The sequence below is a fragment of the Puma concolor genome, chromosome B4 (genome assembly GCF_028749965.1).
Source record: "Puma concolor isolate L17-30 chromosome B4, mPumCon1.1.hap2, whole genome shotgun sequence".
In the NCBI taxonomy this organism is placed as follows: domain Eukaryota; kingdom Metazoa; phylum Chordata; class Mammalia; order Carnivora; family Felidae; genus Puma; species Puma concolor.
This window is the reverse complement of record NC_141673.1, coordinates 21919397-21942520: the sequence shown is the minus strand read 5'-3', so window position 1 is coordinate 21942520 and position 23124 is coordinate 21919397. Positions and strand designations below refer to the sequence as shown.

The following is a 23124-nucleotide window of genomic DNA, read 5'->3' as shown; positions in this document are numbered from 1 at the left end:
AAATATAGATTAACATGAAAAATTAATTAATGAATGAGTGAATGGATGGGATTGGTGAATAAATAGATGGATGGACAGATGCAAGCAATTATTTTCAAACTATTCTACGGGGACTCATGGTGACATAAGGAATTGGCATGACTTTTTACAACTCATGGCATTTATTTTTTTCACAAAATATAAAACATTCATTAAAAAATTAGATTGCTTATTATAAATAATCCAAACAATGTTTAAGTATATAAAGTAGGAAGTTAGAGCCCCTGAAATATTAAGGATTAGATTTAACTATTAGATACAACTATAACAACTATTAACATAGTATTAGCATAGTATACATATTGCCAGGCTTTCTAAACACAAATAAATATTATTCTTCTCTTAATGCGCTTATTATGAAGTTAGTTTGCACTATACATACTCTTCTGCAAACCCTATTAAAATTGCCAGATTGTTATTTTCAAAAACCAAGAACTGAACAGAAAAAGATCAGTTTGCATTTGTATAGGAAGGAATTTATACAGAAACTTACATTTATGTTTTAAAATCTTTATAACAATCCTATAAACAGAAAAATAGCCTTCTCATTTTAAATTATAGGAAGCAAAGCATAAATTACTTGTCTAAGATTATACAACCAATAAATAGCAGTCAGGATAATGACCTGAACTAAATCTTAAGGTTAATCAGGGCAGAAATCATATATAATCCTTATTTTATATCATTCACAGTTACCTGGCACAAAATTTAAAACAACATGAGGGTATGATGCATGTTTATATTGTTTAGTGCTCTATACCCTGCATGTAACAAATGGTTAGTAAACATTTATAGAATAAATACATGGATGAATGTATAAAAGAATAGAAAAATGTGGAGGGATTCTAAATGAATGGAGATTCCTATCAAGCCAACAATTTTTTAATCTTTAAGATAAATAATAAATATATTTAACAGATCAACTACCCTGGAAACACAATGTAAGATGATAAATCAATTGAATACACACTAAGAAACAGTGACATCAGTAATTACTGATATACTCTTCAACAGAGAAATGCTACAGTGAAAAATACTGAACAGTAGACAATATGCAGATTTAGCTTACTGTGAGAAAATGGGCCCTTTTTTTTTTTTTAATTTAACAAAGTATTCACATGGGTTTGGATCAAGCATTATAGATATGCAAACTTGGGGAAGTTACTTAATCTCTTGAAACTCAATTTTCTCAAGGTTAAGTGAAAATATTTTATAGAATTGTGGTGAAATTTAGGAGATATAGGAATGTAAAGTGCCTCTCACCATACCTGGCATGGGCTAGTCATTCAATAAATGCCAGATATTATTGGGTTTTTTTAAGTTTATTTAGTTGTTTTGAGAGGGATGGGGAGAGTCAGAGAGAGAGGGAAAGAGAATCCCAAGCAGGCTCTGCACTGTCAGCAAGGAGTCCAATGTGGGGCTCTATCTCACAAACCATGAGATCATAATCTGAGCTGAAATCAAGGGTCAGATGCGTAACAGACTGAGTCACCCAGGCACCCCACATGCTAGCTTCTACTGTTAGCATTACTATTATCATTATCAGTATGATAATAATTTCCTAAAAATACACAAAATGAAGACTTTCCAATGGTAAAGTTTTAGTCCAATTATTTTAAGTCATTAAAATGACTCATAAAATCATAAAAACCTAGATCAAATGAATGCTTGATATTAAAGCTAAAATACATTCTTCTGTAAATGCCCACATCTCATGCCTTCTGCCTAGACACAAAAAACATGCTTCTGTTATTTGAATGAGTATGTAACAGATGAAAAGTCTACTACCGACCTAATTTCCACAGCCACTATATTAGTCTCCATTACCCACTGTAACAAATCACCACAAACTTAGTAGCTTAAAACAATATTAATTTAATCTCAGACAGTTACTGAGATGAGAAGTCTGAAAGGAGTTTTACAGGGCTAAAATCAAGGAGTCAGCAGGGCTTATTACTTCTGGAGGCTCTAGGAGAGAATCTGTTCCAGCCTTTTTCATTTTCAAGACGCCACCTACATTCCTTGACTCATAGCTCCTTCCTCCATCTTTGAAGCTAGCAACGTAATATTTAATTTTTTTTTCTCTTTCTTCATCATATCATCTTCCCTATTTTAAGGACCCTTATGATTATGTTGGGTCCACCCAGGCAATACAGGATAATCTCCCCATTTTAAGATCCTTAGTCACATCTGCAAAGTCCCTTTTGCCATACAAGTTAACATATCCACAGTTTCTAGATATTAGAACATGGACATTTATAAAGAGAGGGGGACATTATTATTTATTATATTTCATCCCCCCAAAGATCACATTCATCCACAGCAAAATCCATTCATCCCCATCTCCACATTCTCCCAAGTCTCAACCCATTGAAGCATCAATTTAAACTCAGAATCTCCTCTAAATCTCATCAGCTCAAAAGTCCCAAATCTCATCATCTAAGTAGGTATGGGTCAAGTTCTGAGTATAATCCATCTAGAAGTCCAAAATGATTTTTACTGGGCAGAGCTTGTTCTTTCTGGAGGCTCCAGAGGAGAATTCACTTCCTGCTTTTTGGCCACCTGCATTCACTGATTTGTGGTTGTATCGCTCAACCTCTGCTTCCATCATCACTTATCCTTCTAACTCTGACCCTTTTGACTTTTTTTTTTTATAAAGACCATTGTGATTACACTGGACCCATGTGGGTAATCCATGGTATCTCCGCATTTCAAGATCCTGAACTTAATTGCATCTGCAAAGCTCCTTTACCATGTAATGTCACAGAGTCAGGTTGTGAAGATCAAGATGTGAAATCTTTTGGGGAAACTAATCTGCCTACCACAGCGGATAAACATGTTCATTAACTAAATTGTATCTAAAATTAACCCGTATGTTCAATTACATTGTTTTAAGTACTCCCCTCATTCACTGCCCAAATTACTGAGGTAATATTTTGTCATTTTTACATTTTGAATGTTGATTCTTCTGAAAGTTTCAGCAAGAAGTTCAGCAACAGAATAAGATTGTATATTGAATCATACAATTCCCAGAGTTGTTGAGATCTGAATAATTCCTTGACTAATTATTATTGTTTGGAGTATTTCCAAAGTACATAGAAGCTTCATTACAGGCAGAAAAAGTTAAATCCCTATAATAAAAATCATAACTATTCTCAAGCTGAAAGATACCTAATGAATCATTTCAATTTCAAGGATGAGAAAAATAAGACCTCGGGAAGTTAAATGATTTACTAGATGACACAAACTCTAATGTAGAGGACAGTGAGAATAAACTTATTTTAATAATATCTAATGCTGAACTGCATGGAAATCTGTTCTAAGAGCAAGCCTGAAAAAAAGCTACTGCATTCCTGGGGCACCTTGGTAGCTCAGTCAGTTGAGTATCTGACTATTGATTTTGGCTCGGGTCATGATCCCAGGGTCATGGAGTCAAGACCCTCAGTGCAGTGGGCTCTGTGCTGACTGTGGAGGCTGCTTAAGATTCTTTCTCTCTCTCACTCCCTTTCTCTCTCTCTCTCTAATCTCTCTCTCTTTTCCCCTCTCACTCTCTCTCTAAAATAAAAAATAAAACATTAAAAAAAGAAAAAAGAAAGCTGATGCATTCTCATAAAAAGAATTCCTTAATCTCAGGTTTAGGTAGCTTTTTATTTAGCCATCTGAACTTCTTAAATATTGAGGCAAATATTAATAAGGTATTTTTCTAAATTGCTAGGGGAGTCTGATAAACTATATCAGACTAATGAAAATTACAGATATTTTCCAGAATGCTACACATCATGATCATCAGGATGATTAATAGCAGTTCTACTGTTGTTGGACTAATGACTGGTTTGGAAAATTTTCTGAAAGTTCATAGTCCCTATAAGTATTATAGTTTCTTATTTCCCTGGAGACAAAGCAATTAACTCATGCTCTAATGGAACCCTAAGATAAATATCTTGCTAATACATGTGCATGGCATAAAAGTGCTTTTAAGAAAACAGGTGTATCTTCACTTAATTCTTTTAAAGCATCTAAATTAAATTATATAGTGCCCATTGTTACTTATTCTTTTCAAAAAGCACCAAAACTAGTGCAATATCTTTAAAATGTTAGTTCGATTACTAAATGTATATTAGGCTTATTGATTTTTCTAATTATAAGATAAGTAATATGGACATAAAGTAGAAATTAAGATATACAGACCTTAAACAGGCCAGTAAACATTGTTATTGATACGTGAAAATCTTCTTTTTAAAGTAAAAATACTCATATTAACAGAAATAACCAGATATTTCAATATGAAGGGAAGAAAATGTTTGTTTTGACCTACAGAAAAAACTAAAGTCTCAAAAACTATGGCTTTTCATATGTATGTGTATGTGTGTGTTATGTACACCATCATGCCAATAGAGAGATTTTAATCTTATTCAATTGACAACATTTATAATAGTTGGCAAAATTTCTCAGAGTTTATATATATACATATATATATGTATATATATACACACATATATATATATACACACATACAATCTGATAGTGGGTAAGGACAGATCATAAATGTAATCTTTGAGGCTCTTTTCACTGTAAAGTCAGAATACAGATGTCTAGGAAAAAGTTTAAATATCTCATCAGCAATGTGAGGGTGTATCAAAACATAAAATTTATTGTGGCTGTAAAAATAGACATTGTTAATAAAAATATTTTTATTTTTCCCACTAATAGAAATAATAATTATCTTAATAAAAATATAAAGTGTAAAGAAAATAAAAATTACAGCACCCAGAGATAAGCACTTTAAACATTTCACTGAACATACCCTCATATGCAAACATGCACACAGATGATCTTACATAAATTGGACCACAATTTACGTAGTTTGAAATGTTTGCTTTGCTCTTTTTAAGAAAAAAAAATCTTTTCATGTCAAATAGGGAACTTCATAATGATTTTTATGACTACAGAGTATTCTAGCATAGAATGCTCCATAATTTATTTAACTAAACCCTTATTGTAAGATATTAATCTTGTTTATAATCTTTTTTTGCAACAATAAACCTTGATAAACACCCTGTACTAACCTATTTACCAACTTGTCCAATTCTCTCTTTGAAGTAAATTGTCTACAATTACTTCTAATTGGCTACAAAACTGGATAAGAGAACGTGTTTATTTTCTGTATAACAGAAACTTTACCTAAACCTTTTTGAAAGCAATTTGCCAATATGTATTAAGATCCATAGATGGGGGAGGGAGATCCCTGGGGGAGGGAAGTGTGCTGAGCTGTGGCAAGCAGGGTGGGGTACTGAGCACAGGTGGGGTGAGGTGGAGAGGACAGTGTCCTTTCTCTGAGGGAGGGGCTGTTGGGCGACAGAGACAAAGGAGTATGGGGTAAGCACAGGTCACAATGGGCAGGAGAGGACATAAGGGGTCCTTCAGGTGGTTTAGGCCTAGGTGGAGGCTTAGGTTTGGGAGGAGAGGAGCAGTACGAATACAATTGGCGGTGAGTTGTGGAATCCAAAAGAGCAAAGGTTATTGTGAACCAGTGTGTCAGGCTCAAGAGGAGGCCCCTCCCCACTCCAAGTGAATACCAACATCTGCATGCCTCAACATCTGTGCACTCTGACATCTACTGGAACCCCAACATCTACGTGCCTCGGCATCTGCAAACCCTGACATCTACTGGGGCCTGGATCTCTTGCTTCTCCACATCTGCACACTGTAGCATCTACTGGGGCCTAACCTCTGTGGGCCTCCACATCTGTGCACCCTGACATCGACTGGGGTCCCAATATCTGTGCACCTTGACATCTATTGGAGCCCTGACCTCTACTCCTCAACATCTGCATATGGTAACATCTACTGGGACCCTGGCATCTGTGTACCCCAACATCTCCATTCTCTAGGCAGAGCGCAGTATGGTGCAGATACAATAGTCTCTAGCACTGAGCAATTGGTAATTAGCACCCCCACCCTGTTCTCAGTTTCTCAGAGACAAAAAAGCCTGCAGAAGACCACTGCTAGCCCACTTGCTAGAGAAACCAGGGAAAGAGGACACCCTGCAAAGTGTGGTAAGGTGTGGAGGACCCCTAGGAGCTGCCGTGGCAACAAATAGCCATGAACAGCCAATTTAAGTTACCACATTACACAGCCCAAAGCAGCCCTGCAATGGGTATGTTTAATACCTCCATGGGGAAACTGCAGCAACAACTGTACAAGGGGGAGTATAGTATATTCAAGTATGCACCAATGTTTGAGAGTGACTTTATACAGGTCAGCAAAAAAGGAGAAGTGATTGATGTGCACAACCGTGCCCGAATGGTAACTGTGGGCATCGTTCGCACCAGCCCCCACCTCACACTACCTGATGTCATGCTGCTGGCCCGACCAGCTGCTATGTGTGATGACTATAACAGATATGGCCCTGCCACCCCGGAAAAAGGTTACAAGCCTACACAGATCTTAGAGCTAACCAGGCTGCTTCCCTTGAAGTTTGTAACGATAACCATCCATAATGGTAAAAAGCAACAGCTCCACCTGAAGCTTGCCACTGGCCGCTCTTTTTACCTTCAGCTGTGTCCCCCTTCCAACACAAGAGATCTTTTTGTCCACTGGGAAAACCTCGTTTACATTCTGAGACCACCAGTAGAGGCTTACAGTGGTTCCCAGGCCATCCCAGTTGGGAACACACTGGACATAACTGGGTTTGAAGAGAAGAACAAGAGCCCAGGGGTAAGTCTGCTCAAAGACTCTAAAAGATGGGGGCAGAGTGCTGAAGGAGAAGAGATGAAAGTCCTGCAGAGCCATTGGTACTGAGGCTTACCTAGAAAATGCATTGCATGTAGATGGTTCAGGGCCACAAGAGCCTCCATTTGTAGGCCATGTCACATTGGGGAGTGCTCCAGAGTGTTCCCCAAGGCTGTATTTCAGAGCTTCCTTAGCTTCCTTAACTCTTAATTTCATATCCAATACTGTGTCGCCATGTGTGGCATCCTGACCATCTATTCTTGAACATACACTGCTACATCCAGGTAGGCTGATACGTTGTGGGATGTAATCCCTCTACCGCCATGTACTGATTTTGCATACATCAGTGGCAGAGGGATGTGTTTGTGTGCATGTTTAGTAGCGTAGTGCATACCACTTGGCCAGCAGAAATACTAACATAAGGGTATAAAAAGTAGTCTATGAGGATATTCACTGGTGAATTATAACAGTGCTCTCACTGGCACTGGAATTGTATGAGCAAAACTGGAATGATCATCATGGTCATTGTAGAGATACTAAAGAGGGGAATTCCTGCAACAAATGGGAGATTGGATTGAGACCTCAAAATTCTTATCATAAGCCCTTGTTGTTTAGCTATAGGAATAAAAGAAACAGACCTTTCTGCCCTCACTTTCTTTATTTCACTTGTTTGTCTTCCCCCACAGGCAAATGTCATTCATGTCTATGGAAGGGATCAAGATCAAGTTGGCATCAAGACTCTTCACATGAACCCTACAGTGTTTGGGACCACCTATTATGGTTATGCTGGGGAGGAATGAATTCATCAAGCCTCCCACACATACTGCATTCAAGAGTTCACATACTTCTGCAGTCACAAAGCCTATAGCATTTGATAAAAGGGCAGGGATGGCGACAGGAGCAGCCTTTACAGATCCAGGAGGAAGCACAGCTAGAATAGCCACAATGGGTGCATTCAACATGTCTTAATACTATTGTTAGCAAGGGCTGCAAGCCTTTCTTGTCTTGAGAGGGTACTTCCAGCACATCAGTAGGAGATACTGGCCTCTTCCCAGAGGGCAGAATAAATATGGTGATTCCAAGAACAGAAACTACTGGCAAGCCCATTGCAAAGGCAGCTAACAGCTCAGTATTGGGACCCTTTATTACAATCTTGCAGAGTGAAGGCTACATGAGTGAACAGGATGGAAGTCAGAGACCTCCACTCAGCAGAATTGACTCTTTCGGAAATAGCTTCAAAGTCCTATACTGCACGTGGTGCAGAGATGGACACCTTATCCAAGACTGTGGAGGAAAGAAATATCACCCACCCTAACACAATTCGACTCAGATTCTCTGCTCTAATGACATATGCTCTGTTAATAGGGAAAGGTAGTAATAAAAACAAATGGCAATTTATTATCAGGCTCTGAACTATCTTTAACTTCCTCTTAACTTGATATTTGTGATTACATGCAGATGACAGAATAAAATGTTTAAGATTACTCTCAGAGACCCTCCTCCATTTATCATCAATATGTATTCACCAAAAAAAAGCCTAAAATTTACTAAATACATAACCAAATGCACAAAAGCAAATGATAGTGATGATGATGATGATGATGATGATGATGATGATGATGATGATATTATTGTCAGGCATGTTGAAAAACTAATTATACTTTACAGAAAGAACTTCATTTCCTCAGTCTCTTTATTCTTGTTCTTTGCCCAACTTAAATATTATTTAACTGCTTTGAAATTATACTAAAGTACCCAATATATTCTATAAGTCTTTAATTCCTTGATGTTATTTAAAATTCTAAATTTCTTGAAATTTTTACAAGAAGCAATTCCTTTTAAATTCTAAAACTTAGAATTCTAAATAACATCTAGTCACAATGGAAGGATAAAATGCCGTATTAAAACTAGAAAAACAGAAAAATGAGCTGAATAAAAGCTCAATTTAAAATCTAGACAAAAACTGGAGATTAGATCATCTTAGAAGTGTAAGATCTACAGGATCAGCCAATGTTCTAATTTTTGCAAGTAAAAAATCTATTTAAGACTCTAAAAGTAATACATCACATAGTTTTAATTAAGTCTGTATTTCCATAATCCTCATGTTTCTGAAGCTTAGCACCATGCTTTGAATGAAGAAGATATTTGACACATATGTGCTGGATCCAATTAAATTAAGGGTTATAAATGTGAAATAAATATATATTATTCGAATCCAAAAGTCTGGGTATATGGAAATTTGCATAGCAGCATACTAATTCCACTGATCCCAAAGGCTCCTACACAAGACTGTAAGGTAATGGTTTTCCATGAGGCCTTAAAAATCATTAAGCCAAGCACTGTGCATAAGAGGCCTCATTTTTTGATGACCCCTCACTATATTTAAATAATTTAAATGATTTTTAATCATTTATTATTTAATAAAATCACAAATATTTAAATATTTAAATGACTTTAATGACCATACACACACAATATTTCAGGTCTGGAAAAAAACAGCTTCAAAATAAAATCCTGTTATTCATGAAATTTATGAAGATTTTTAATTTTGAAGCTGGCCTGGAAAATCCTGAGTTCAAAGCTATTGCAAGTTGTAGGATAAATTTACATTTGATATGTCTCCAATGTCACGAGAAATGTATTAAATTTTATCGTAAATACATAACATATGTTAAAGGAGAGTCCACCAACAAAGTGAAAACATTAGAAGTCCAGACGAGAATATTAGTAAAAGAATTCTACTTTTGATTCATTATATTAAATACAGTAAAAAAAAAAAAAAAAAGATACTACATTTCAAGTAAATTTATAGATGTGATGCAGTAACAAAATACCAATAAGGATACTTTTATAAAATATACATTTTTAACAGCAGACAATCATGTCAGCTAAATAATGCAATCAAGATTTCTCCTGCCATGCATTATATGTAAAAATATCAAAACTGAGTCATGTGGTTTTAAAAATAGGACAACAGAAATAAGAGATTTCAGAAGAACACCCAAGCCAAACACAATGCGATATAATGAGAGGAATGAGAGTTATCTCTAGATAAGGTGAATTAAACAAAAAAATAAGACTAAGAAGTTTAATGAACTTGATAGTTTGAAAAAGTACACAGAATACACTCACACACACAATGTAAGGGGGCAAAAGCCACAGCCTGGGAAACATTTTGCAGTAAATGTAACTACTAAATATTAGTTGCCAGTCTTCACAGGAAAATGGCCAAATAAAAGTATCCAGTAATAAAAAAATTGTAAACCAAAATCAAGTTACTACCAACCCTACTACCAAGCCTAATAAAATGAAAAAAATAAATGTTTAGGAAGGTGGTAGAGAAGGAAATTCTAGTCATATATTATTGATGGCTTAGAGCCCTAATACTTTATTTTATGAAACAGAAAAAAAAGAGATAAAGGCACTCAATTTACTGGTAAACGTTAAGCAGATAAGGTTATATTAATAAAATAAAACCAATGTTTCTTGCTGTTCTTTCTCCTATATCTTTATAGATATGATCTTTACGTGATGAAATGAAAGCATCGAACATACACATTGTTCATTGTTTTACTAATTATTAATACTGACAATATGTCAGGGACTACGGCCTTAGAAACAGATATTAAGCAATACATAGTCTCTACCATTATGGAACTCATAGTCCAGTATATATTGATAACAATTCTGATTCAGATTGGATTAGGATACTGTCTTAAAGTCTTATAAATAGTTCGTGTTAAGATGAAGAGATTCTTTAAGTACTATATGCTGATTTGATTATCTCCATAATAAATTTATATGGGACTTGAGTGGCTATGATCAATTTGTGACATAAGACATGAAAAATATGATTTTTTTCTTGGACACAATTGCTTCTACTTGTTGCAAAATAGAATATAGTATTTTTGAAATTTAACACTATCTTGGACAATTACTGTGAATTATTTTCTGTCCTAGACTGTTTTTCCACCTATGCACTAAGTAGTTACACATACATACCTTTACCATTACACTGTCTTTTGTATTAAGTGTTTTTTCGTATTTTCATTGTGGCTTTAAATTTCCTAACTCTGGTTAATTTTACTTAATTCTCAAATTCCTCCAAAGACTTGTGGTACAAAACATAAATAGGAATTTGAAGGTGATACAATAGAATAAAATTGACTTAATGAATCATGAGATGATTTCAAAATTATAGTCAATGTTTTTAGTGTTCTGGTATCATTTTGGATTGTACTACATAATCTTCAGTGGGAAACATTATTCTACAATGTTTAATTGTGCTAAAAAATTAAAAACCACTGACAATGCTTTTAAAGAGCCCCAATATGTTTCCTTGTAAATAATTTTTATTATTTTAATAAAACTTATAATTTGAAAATAGCATTCCTTAAAATGAGCTATTTCTAGATCATAAATATGAAAAACCTCATAAACAACTCAATTTTTCTGGAAGTAGCATCATGATCAAAATAAACCCACCACATAAAATGATGTAAAATATGTATTTGCATATGCATACATGTACAGCAAGTTAGATAAACATCTTACTGACCTTTAAACGAAGAAAAATTACAGGGTGAATAAGATAGTAATTGGATTTCCAGGAACGGAGAAAAGATTTCCCTAAAAACATAAACTATTTGGTGTTTTATTATATCTTAAGAAAAGCAAACTGTTACCTGTGCAAGAATTGGGAAGCCAAGGTTCCTACATCCATTACAAGGAGTTAATGCTTCCCAGAGTCCTGAGGGCCCACAAGTGTTTTCATCATCATCATCTTCTTCCACTTCTCCTGGTGACAGATTTATTGTAGATGAAGTCCTCTGAAATTAAATGTATATTATACCAATATATTATATCAATGTTATTTAGATATCTTAATATCAATTAAATTACATTAATTTCTTATAGTGTATGTTAGCAAGCAAAATCAGCTTAATATTCACCATAGTTATGTGGCTATGCCATGTGACTAACCAAAAACCATGCATAATTCAACCTGAATGTTTAAAAAAATTGAAAGTGAAAAAACGGATGAAAAAGGATAGGATACAAAAGGTTCATAATGAAGAACAGGACATGAAAATGACCCAAGAAAATATCTCAATAGCAACAAATGAGAAAAATCTTATGATTTCTAAATGCAATCAGATGAGTAGCAGGAAGATACATTACTGACACAGGAATTGCTAAAAAGCCCATTTTTTCACAATGTCTTCTTTTCGAAAAAATGAACTTCATAAAACTTTATATTATACGTGTAATAAGGGTAATATTTTTTAAATTAATAGTGGGATTTCCATGTTGAACCTGCATATTTACTTTTGCTATTTCCCAAATCCCATTAAAATGACAGAAAAGGGCTTGTAAAAAATGGTCTAAAGCATAAGGACAAGGACAACAGGAAAAAGATTAGAAGAGCAATAACAAGAAAATTTTAAGAGAATGATAAAGAAATGGGTAGGTATTACCTGATTTAGCAAACTTGAGAAAACTGAAAACAAAATGTTGGCAAGGAGGAGGAATAAGAAGCATGTCTAGGTATGACTTGACACCATTAAAAGGGCTTAAGAATTCTATATTTGAAAGAGACGCTTAGACCCAGCTTCTCAAATGGCCAAGAAACTAAACCTTCACCACTAACAAGAAATTGGAGGTTTATTTTCTGGTGAGATTGAAGCAACGGATTATGAATTCTAACAATCCATGCACAGTGAACAGAGGGGTGTCTGTAAAAACAAATAAATTAACTGAATATCTAGTAGCTGTAGACTCCCAACCTACCCCAGGGTCCGCCTACATTTGCCTTAAAGAACATGGCAGCTAGGTTTATATCCCCCAAGTAGGTAGGAGATGAGAATGTACTCCCCTCTGTAGAAATTGACCTCCCAAGAAAAAAAGATCTATAGGTACCTAGTAAAATGATAGGGGTCTATGCCTTAAATCCTACTATGAAGCCCATCTCTCAAAAAAACTACACTCATATAAACAGTTTCTAATTTTTTAGGTAAATATGAACAAGAATCCAAGCACCATCACACATTTGAAGGAAGCCTTTAATAGAGACCAAAATAAATATACAGAAAAAATTAAAAAATAGTATTCACAAAGAAATAGAAGATCTTTGCATCCATCAAATAAGAACAATGCTACAAAACTAATAAACACATAAAACCCAATAGAAGAGATGGAAAATAAGGCTGCAGAAACTCCCTAGAAGATAGAACAAAAGATGAGGAGAAAATAAAAGTTAAGAAAACTATGGGATCAAACTAAGAGGTCCATGTAGATAATGGGAGGAAATTATCAAAGAAACAATGCAAGGAATTTTGCCAGAACTGATGAAAATTCCATATTCAAAGAGCCTGGTGAATGCTCAGCAAACTGAATTAAAGAAAAAAAAAAGGTAAAAGTCTTCAGAAAGTTGGACACAACACTGATATATCATGATTATTGAAGTTAAGACACTGTATATACTAAATTATAAATGGCCCACTTGCCCCTCAAAAAGTTGTTCCTTTAAGCAATAAAATATATGACTTTAAAATATAAGATTTTGTTTTTCTACATTCACATCTTAAATTTCCCTTCATCAATTTTCAGTAACTGAGAAATCATAAACTTAAAAAGCTCCTTAAGCAGTTACAGTTTATAAGGTAACAATAATAATAACAGCTATAATCTATTGAACATTTACTATGTGACATTATAAGATCATATTATTCACACAAACTAAGGCACAGAGAGGTCAAGTAAAACCAAGATCACAGAACTGTTAGTGGCAGAATAGGATTCTAATCCAGACTACCTGACTCTAGAGCTCACCCCGCCCCCCCCCGACCACTATGTTACGTGGCTTCTCATTCAGCACAATGTTGCTGTAAAAAGCAACATAGTGAATAACTGAGCTGAGGCAACTGCAGTTTAAATTTCAAAGTATATTTGTTAATATACTTCTGCTACATAAGGATATGCCTGAAAGCAATTTGCTATCTGTGACAACCAAACTTTCTATAATTTGATACATAGTAGCCCATACTTTCATAAAAATACATTTCTCAAATCAGTAATAAAAGATGATTATCACAGGGATTTTTCATCCTACAGATACCCTGGTGAGAAAATCCTGGGGCATCTAAAACTTTATTCTAGCAAGATCAATGTCTGATCATGTCTGATCAATGTTGTGTACAAACCAGAATAAAATAACCAATAGGCATCTCATTCACCAACTCATGATCAGTTGTTGGTTTGTTTGGCCATCAATGTTGACATGGCATGGCACTATAAATCATTATATACATGGCAAGAATTATTATCATTTCACAGATTAATCAGTTCTTTTCTATTTTTGTTAATGGTGCTATAATTATTTGATCTAATCTTACTGAGAATTCCTCTATCTCTTTCTCTACCCCAGAGAAAAATTCTCTTTTTGTCTCTTCCCTACTCATACATCTCCAATTATTTCCCACTGTGCAGTAAACAATATCCAAATTCCTCAAGGTTATAGGGTCAAACTATTTTTCACACTTTTACTTACTCTACTGTACTCACCCAGACCCCAACCAAGTGGAACTGCTTATCCTTCCTTAATCATGCTCAATACATTTATTCATGCCTTCCATCTTATGTCTCCAGGAAGCATATTGTACCGGTTAAAAATATAGGCTCTAAAATTAGTTCTGAATTTTTGACTTGCCTACTTATTAGCCTACTTATTAGGGTGATTTTCATCAGATGTGACCACTGTCAGCCCCACTTGCCTTATCTGCACAATGTAAAATAATATGGCAGGACTCCTCTCAGATTTTTTTCCTGATAATTAAATGAGGTAATAAACATGAAGTGCTTGAAACATAATAAAGTTTTAACAAATATTAACTATGATTTTAGCTATTATCTTCCTATAATCACACTGATCCCTCTAAATACAGTTCAGATTTCACTTCTTTCCAGATTTCCCACAAAGAGAAATGATGTGGCTCTTTTGTAAATGTCTATAGCCCTTTGTGTTTGAGTATTATGATATTTCACATATACATTGAGATGATAGATGGCATAGTGGCAAAAACAAGTGTCTATGAAGTCAGATAGATACATATTTAAATCCTGTCTCTGCCATTTCCAAGCTGTGTGACTTCAAGCAAATCATATAATCTTATTAATCTTAGTTTCCTTATCTGAAAAGTAGGAAAAATAGTAATTCCTCCTTGATAGGGTTGTATGAGGATAAAAGTAATTGCATGACAGTGATTAGCAAATAAAAAATAATAAATACATATTGCTATTTTTATTATTATCTTTATCCTGAGATACACACACACGCACACACACACACAAACCCCAGCTTATTTATCCTAGTCAATTGTGAGTTATTTGAAAGCAAACATTGTCTTACATTTGTATCTCTTACAATGGGTATGCATAATAGAATTTAATAATTATTTATTGAATGAATTATCAGTGAATTTCAAACTATCATTTTCATTTAACTACCTAGAAAATTTTACTAATATTAAGGGGTATATGTAATTGCATCACAAATCTCGTTATAGTTACTTTGGTTTTATTTTATATTAACCATTACCAGCAGCATTAGCAGAAATAACAAAATTTATCAGTGGTTTAGTACTGCCCCCTAAAGACAGTATATAAATTAACTGTGTAAAACAATTTTCCGCTTGCTGCTTTACAATTTAATATGCCTGGAAAAGATTTTTATCAAGCTAAATATAATCTTCAATTATTTATTAAAAAAAACCCATAAACACACTTAAACTTGGGAGCTTCCTTTATTTCAAATACCTTTGAATATTTTTATTGGAGATCCAACTGTGTTCCTAAAGTTCCAGAAATTCCTCCATGAAATATAGACCTAAATTGTCATGGTTTGAGCCTATTATCTTTCCTGTTTAATACACAGTAATTATGTTGATGAAAGATTGGACCAGTTCTACATTGTCACAAAGGACCAAACTCACAATACATAAATACCATGGGAAGACAAATTTGAACTCAAAGAAAAATACTTCTGGAACAATTATTTCAGTCTAACATTAAAGAAATGTGATTTCTTGGTGAGGATATGTATTCATAGATATATATATATATATCATATTTTTTAATTGTGGCATAAACATAATAATGTACTAAATATCTGTAATGATGCTTTATAGTTTAAAAAATGATTTCAGATATAGAATAGTCCAATAAAGTAGGGTAGGGACCATCCCTATTTTACAAGTGAAGAAGCTGATGCTCTTGCAACGTTATTCAATTTGCAAGATCATCCTACAAATGAGGCTAGATTATAATCCAAGTCCTTTGACTCTAGGTGTTATAATCTTTCTTCCACACCATGGAACCAAGCTCCTAATTAGTAGAGCTCTTCAAAGGTACAAGAGATATTCAATTCAAGATGTTCAGAATATCCACAAAGAAATTTCTTTGTTATGTGACAGTTTGTAATTGATGACCTTTAAATTATTTTTTAACTCTAAAATTCTATAAATCTATGCAGTTAAAATATAGGATTAAGGGCCAGTTATGATCTCATAGAGACCTTTAAATCCTTATCAGTCAACTCTCTAAAGCATGTCTTTATAAACATGGTGGTGAGAGGGGGAGGGAAAGGTCAAGGATATCCATGTCCTGTCCAAATGTTCCTGGAGGAGATCTTAAGGGCTCGACTTAGCCAGAATATAGGACAGCGGTATGTGTGTGGGGAAATGGGATGATGGAATAGACCAGACTCATCCTACAAGAAATACACATTATCTCCAAATTACACAACTAATCCCATTACACAAGTGACCTTATACAGGGAATATTATTTTTTGTCAATTTGAAAGACAAGAGAAAAAGATATATCAAAAATATTTTATTTTTTATAGAATTTTAAAAATTGGGGATCTAAGGGCCTACTGGGATATTGAGAGAGGAAAGAAAATTGCAAAGTGTTAAACTGGCTTATTTACACCAAAACTATGACAGTGCCAATGATCGAACAAATACAGGTCAATGATCATATTCCTCAAAAAGGAGCAAACTCACGTATCTTAAATTCAGTCTTGAGAAAGAGACCACCTGCTACAATTTCATATATAGCAATGCTCAGAAAACTTAGTGTCAAATGAAATATCCTCATTAGCTTATCAACACTTAAACATCTGTTTGATTTTCTGAAAATAACTCTGCAGTGTTACCCTACACTAGCTTTGCACCACAGTCACTCCAGGTCAGTGTAAATTCACAAAAGTATAATATTTAAGTGCTCTGAAAAACAAAATTTTTCTCACATTTATATGGAGTTACCTGGGAATCCTGAATAGCATTTATATCTTCAAGGAAAAGAAAGGAAGAAGAAAAACAAGTCTTTATGCCAACGAGCACACTGAGTCCACCTAGTATCCACACACCAAAATGATGTTTTTCTGTACAATAAATAGTATTTTAAACTTGGAGATTTGCCAGTATCAAAATTATTTCACACTTACTGAAGTATGGACTTACTATTAAAGCAACTATTTTCAGTTGCAAGAAATACTGAAGAATAGATTAGGGAGAGCTGTTCTCTTTTTAATAGGACATGAGACATTGCAATTTTTTTTATTTTTATTTTTTTCCAATATATGAAATTTATTGTCAAATTGGTTTCCATACAACATCCAGTGCTCATCCCAAAAGGTGCCCTCCTCAATACCCATCACCCACCCTCCCCTCCCTCCCACCCCCCATCAACCCTCAGTTTGTTCTCAGTTTTTAAGAGTCTCTTATGCTTTGGCTCTCTTCCACTCTAACCTTTTTTGAGACATTGCAATTCTAAAATGCTCAGTTCCAGCTAATTTTGTCCCTACCTGCTACCTGCTTACAGGGTTGACATCCTTTGCACAGCCACCTGGAAAGCTTCAAAGAAGAATGCACTTAGTTTGCTATTCTACTTTCATACAATCAGTTTGCATGTTCTTACTATCTCTTGAAACTTTACTTATCTGTCTCTTGCTTAATAATTGATACTGTTTATTATTGCAAAATTAGAGAGAAGTCTAAACTGATGTCAAGTTTATGCACAAGTTTATGCACAGTTCAAATAGGTTAAGGTTACTTTAGAAAACTTAGTCAAGCTCTGTTTTTTCAGCAAGATTTAACATAAAAAGCAAAATGTATAACTTTTAAACTATTCTTCAGGACAGGTCATTTTATAGAAACAAATACTAATTCTCAGAGTTTCCCTTTTAAAAATCAAATTTATTAAAGTATTCCATAGTATGCACTCATTTTAAATGTACAGTTTGACAACTTTTAATAAATGTATACTGATGAGGGACCTTAGGGCAAGCTGAGGGCAAAATACAGGTTGGCACATACCCATCACCCTCCCACCCCAGGTGGAATATGTGTGATAGTCCTCGGACACTCCTGGCTACCCAAGAACAAAGGTAAGGAGTTTAACTGCTTGCCATGGTAATGTGGGCAATGAAATTAAATGTGGGCAAATGAAAAATTAAATTCCCTTACTGCCTACAGCCCACTGACAAGTCCTCGAAACTGGCAGAGTGACCCCCCTCTAGGAGCTCAGCTGCCTCAAGGATGACACTTTGCTGGGGGAGAAAGAGAACCTTAAGCTTAACATTATCCCAGCCTCAAGGATCCTGTGTATCTACTTCCTTTATCTCAACTGCCCCAAGATATATGCTAGCAATCATACTCTAAGCCTATGGAGCCCTGATGTACATCTAAAGGGTCTCATGACTGACATTTTATTAAATGGTAAGAAATGGTGTTTCCCTGGCAATAGCTAGCCCCTCAAAGTCCTGGAAACTTGGTTCCAAAATACCTTAGAGACTTACTTTATCTCTAAGAGTAAAGCCTCAGAAACCTTTTTTCTGTCACTGAATAAGACACATCTTTTCTAAAACTTCACAAAAATGGGATCATAAGCATGTAATTTATATCTGGCTTCTTTCACTCAGCATAACGTTTTTGAGATTTATCTCTATTTTTTGTGTATCTATAGTTTATTCCTTTTTATTTTTTTTTCAACTTTTTTTTTTTTTTTGGGGACAGAGAGAGACAGAGCATGAACGGGGGAGGGGCAGAGAGAGAGGGAGACACAGAATCGGAAACAGGCTCCAGGCTCCGAGCCATCAGCCCAGAGCCATCAGCCCAGAGCCTGACGCGGGGCTCGAACTCATGGACCGCGAGATCGTGACCTGGCTGAAGTCGGACGCTTAACCGACTGCGCCACCCAGGCGCCCCAGTTTATTCCTTTTTAATGAAAAGTAGTTTTCCATTAAATGGATAGTTTTCCATTTAATGGATACGTTAAAGTTGATTACACTTGTCTGTTGATAGACGTTGTCTATCAGTTGTCTGTTGATAGACGTTTAGGTTGTTTCCAGTTTGGGGTCATTATGTATAAAGTTGATGTGAACTTTCATGTAAAAGTCTGTGTGTGGACATAAACTTTTGTTTCTCTCTGGGTAAATACCTAAAATGCCAGGTCACATGGTATATCTTAAACTTTTTAAGAAATTGTCATAATGCTTTCCAAAGTGTTTGTACCATTTTACATTCCCATTAGGTGTATATGAGAGTTCAAGTGCCTCCACATTATTAGCAACACTGAATTTTAGCCATTGAAATGGGGGTGGAACACTTACCACATGTTTTAGTTTCCATTTCTGTGATTACTAATATGTTAAGTGTCTTTTTCTGTGCTTGGAAGCAATACATACAGTTTTTTGGTTTTTTATTTTTATTTTATTTTTTGGTGAAATATGCTTTCAAATCCTTTGCCTATTTTTATTGGGTTAATTTGATTTCTTATTTTGAATTTTAAGAGGTTCTTTTTTTTTAGAGCAGTTTATGGTTCACAGCAAAACTAAGAAAGGAACAGAGATTTCCTATACCCCCTACCCTCACACATGCATAGTTTCTGCCATTATCAACATCTCCCACCATAGTGGTACCTTTGTAACCGTTGATGAACCTACATTCACACAACATAATCACCCTAAGCCTGTAGTTTACATTACATTTTTTATAATGACATGTATCCCTCATTATGGTATCATACAAAGTATTTTCATTGCCCTAAAGATCCTCTGTGCTCCACCTATTCATCCTTCTATTACAACCACTGTTTTTGTTTTTTACTGTCTCCATAGTTTTGCTCTTTCCAGAATGTCATATAGTTGGAATTATAAGGTATGTAGCCCTTTCAGGTTGGCTTTTTTCATGTAGTAACACATATTTGAGGTTACTTTCTGTCTTTTCATGGTTTGACAGCTCATTTCTTTTTAGTGCTGAATAATGTTCCACTGTCTTGATGTACCACAGTTTATTTATCCATTCACCTACTAAAGAACATCTTGGTTTCTTCCAAGTTTGGAAAATTATTAATAAAGCTGCTATAAACGTCTGTGTGCAGGTTTGTGTGGACATAAGTTTTCAACTCTTTGGGTAAATACTAAGGCATGAGAATGCTGGATCATATAATAAGAATATATTTCATGTTGTAAGAAATTACAAAACTACCTTCCAAAGTGGTTGTACCATTTCACATTCCCACCAACAATGCGAGTTCCTCTTGATCAACACACTTAGCATCTGGCCTTGTCAGTCTTCTGGATTTTGACCATTCTAGTAGGTGATTTGATTTGTGGTTTTATTTTGCATTTCCCTGATGACATGTGCAGCATCTTTGCATATGCTTAGTTGCCATCTATATATCTTCATTGTCTTTGAAGGTCTTTGGCCCATTTTTAGTCTATTGTTTGTTTTCTTATCATTGAACTTAAAGAGTTCTTTATATGTTTTTGATAACGGTCCTTTATCAGATTCATGATTTACAAATATTTGTTCCTTGTCTGTGGCTTATCCTCTCATTAAGAGCAATAGTTTTTAAACTTAAGAAACTCCAGCTGATCAATTATTTCTTTCATGGATCCTACTTTTAGTGTTAAATCTAAAAAGTAATCACCATACCCAAGGTCATCTAGATTTTCTATGTTTTCACCTAGGAATTTTATAGTTATGTGTTTTACGTTTAGGTCTATGATCCATTTTGAGTTAAACTTTGTGAAGAGTGTAAGGTCTGTGTCTAGCTTAATTTTTTTGCATGTGAACGTCCACAGTTGTAAGCTTTTTTAATATTCTATATTCTCACTATATATCCTTTGTGTTATTTACTTAATATCTAAGAAATCTTTGCTTACCCCAAAGACATAAAGATATTCTCCTATATTTTCTTTTGTAAATTTAACGTTTATATTTTTACATTTTGGTCTTTGATCCACCTTGAGTTAATATTCATGTAGAGTAGGAAGTAAAGTTTGAGATTCATTTTTTAAAATATGGACCAAGTTGTTCTAGCCCCGGTGAAAGGATTACTCTTTCCCATTAAAGTGCCCCAAAACTTTTTTGAAAATCAATAGACCATATATGTGTGGGTCTATTTTTGCAATTTCTCTATTCTGTTCTACTGATCTGTAATTCTCTCCCCATGCCAATACCACATTGACTTATTATACCTTTATAGTAAGCCTGAAATCAGAATCCTCCAAATTTGCGCTCTTTCAAAATTGTTTTAACTATTATATTACCTCTGACTTTGCAAAAAAAAAAAAAAAATTACAATGCACCTGTCAATATCTGGAAAAAAAAAAAAAGTCCTGCTTGGGTTTTAATCGGAATTGCACTAAATCCACAGTACAAGTTGGGGAGAAGAGATATCTAAACAGTATTTAGTCTTCTGGTTTATGAATACAATATACTTCTACATAAATTAGGTCTTCTTTAATTTCCATCTACAGTGTTTTTATAGTCTTCAGTGTACTACTCTTGTACACACCTTTTAAAATCCACATGGATAAACATGCATTTCACATTTTTGGAAAACATTTTCAATGCCATTATCAGATTAATTTCAACATCAATTATTCATTTAAAAGTAGAATTCATTTTATTTATTGACCTTGCATCCTGCTAAAGACACATTTTAGTTCTGACTGGTTTTTTGCATATTTTTGAAGAATTTTTTAAGTAGACAAGCACAAAATCTGTGAATTACCTTTCCTTAAAATCTGTATGCTTTTCTTGCTTTTGCCTTATTAAACTGTCCAAAATGTCCAGTACAATATTGAATGGAAATGGTAAGAGCAAACATCTTTGTCCTATCTCCAATCTTAAGTTAAAAGTGTTCAGTCTTTTGGGGTATTCACTTTTGAATGCCTGCTCTCTGTAAAAAGAGCTTTCATACTATTCTTACTTTCTAATCTTATACTCTAATAAACTTTGGACTGCTGTTCATTAAAAAGAAAAGCACTCAGTCTTTCAGCATTATGAAATATGTTAACTATAGCATTTTTGTAGAGGCCCTTTATAAAGCTGAGGAAGTTCCTTCTATTCTCTGGTTTACTGAGAGTCTGTATCATGAATAGATGCTTTTTGTACACTGTTTATATAATCATATATTTTTCTTCTTTATTCTATTAATATGATAAATCACATCAATTGATTTTAGGTTGTTAAAATAACTCTACCTTTCTAGTATATACCTCATTTGGTCATGATCTTTTCAATATATTACTTATTTATTACTGTTTTGTTAAGAATCTTTGGTACTGTGTTCCTGAGTGATATTGTTGTAAAGTTTTCTTCCTGTGAAGAAAGTTTTCTTCCTGTCTTCAGTATTGCAGTAATGCTGACTTCATATAATAACTTGGGAACAATGCTAATCCTTTATTTTCTAAAAGGGTTTTCATCAGTGAACCATCCAAGGCTGATGGTTCACTGATGGTTTCCTTGTGGGTAAATTTTAATTAATATAAGTATATAAAATGTAATTATATTACATAAGTATACAATCAATTTTATTAATTGATTACTTATTTATTCAATTCAAATTTCATTGCTTATATCCACCATTTCAAATATATTCATTTAAATCGTTAAGCTATCTGTTGTTCAACAACTACTGTCAATAAGACTAAACTTGAGGGTGAGGAAAGAGAAAGGCAAATGTCATCAACTCAGAACTCAAGGTGTAAAGAGATATGTATATAAATAACTAGACGTAAAAGTAGGCCAAAATTATGAGCCTTACAGAGATATAGAAACAAAGTACTAGCAGAACATAAAGAAGGAGTCATTTGTGGAAGAAAGAATTCAAAAAACTGCTTGCAGTTAAGCAGCAGTAGTACCTCATGAGATAAAAAACTGACAAGAGGGGAAGAGGGGGAACAAGAGTGAAGTGGAGGGTTTGCATGATCACGGCAGTGCCAAGTGCTTACTCTGTTTGGCAAATTAGGTATGAGGAAGTGCATGGTGAGATGATGACAC

The 23124-nt window shown here is 34.4% G+C and overlaps 2 protein-coding genes across 14 annotated transcripts in view; one reads left to right on the top strand and one right to left on the bottom strand.

Moving 5' to 3' along the window:
* ANKS1B (ankyrin repeat and sterile alpha motif domain containing 1B) overlaps positions 1-23124 on the bottom strand; it is a 1105230-nt gene that overhangs the window by 785669 nt on the left and 296437 nt on the right. For all 13 annotated transcript variants that reach the window (XM_086712566.1, XM_025926383.2, XM_086712564.1 and 10 more), the window contains exon 9: positions 11457-11600. In XM_086712566.1, the coding sequence (XP_086568692.1) occupies positions 11457-11600 (144 nt within the window). The remainder of the gene's footprint in view (positions 1-11456; positions 11601-23124) is intronic.
* On the top strand, positions 5423-8169 carry GARIN6 (golgi associated RAB2 interactor family member 6). The gene is made up of 3 exons (XM_025926400.2): positions 5423-6756; positions 7458-7568; positions 7784-8169. The coding sequence occupies exons 1-3, from the start codon at positions 6142-6144 to the stop codon at positions 8084-8086; spliced, it is 1029 nt and encodes a 342-aa protein (XP_025782185.2). The 5' UTR covers positions 5423-6141; the 3' UTR covers positions 8087-8169.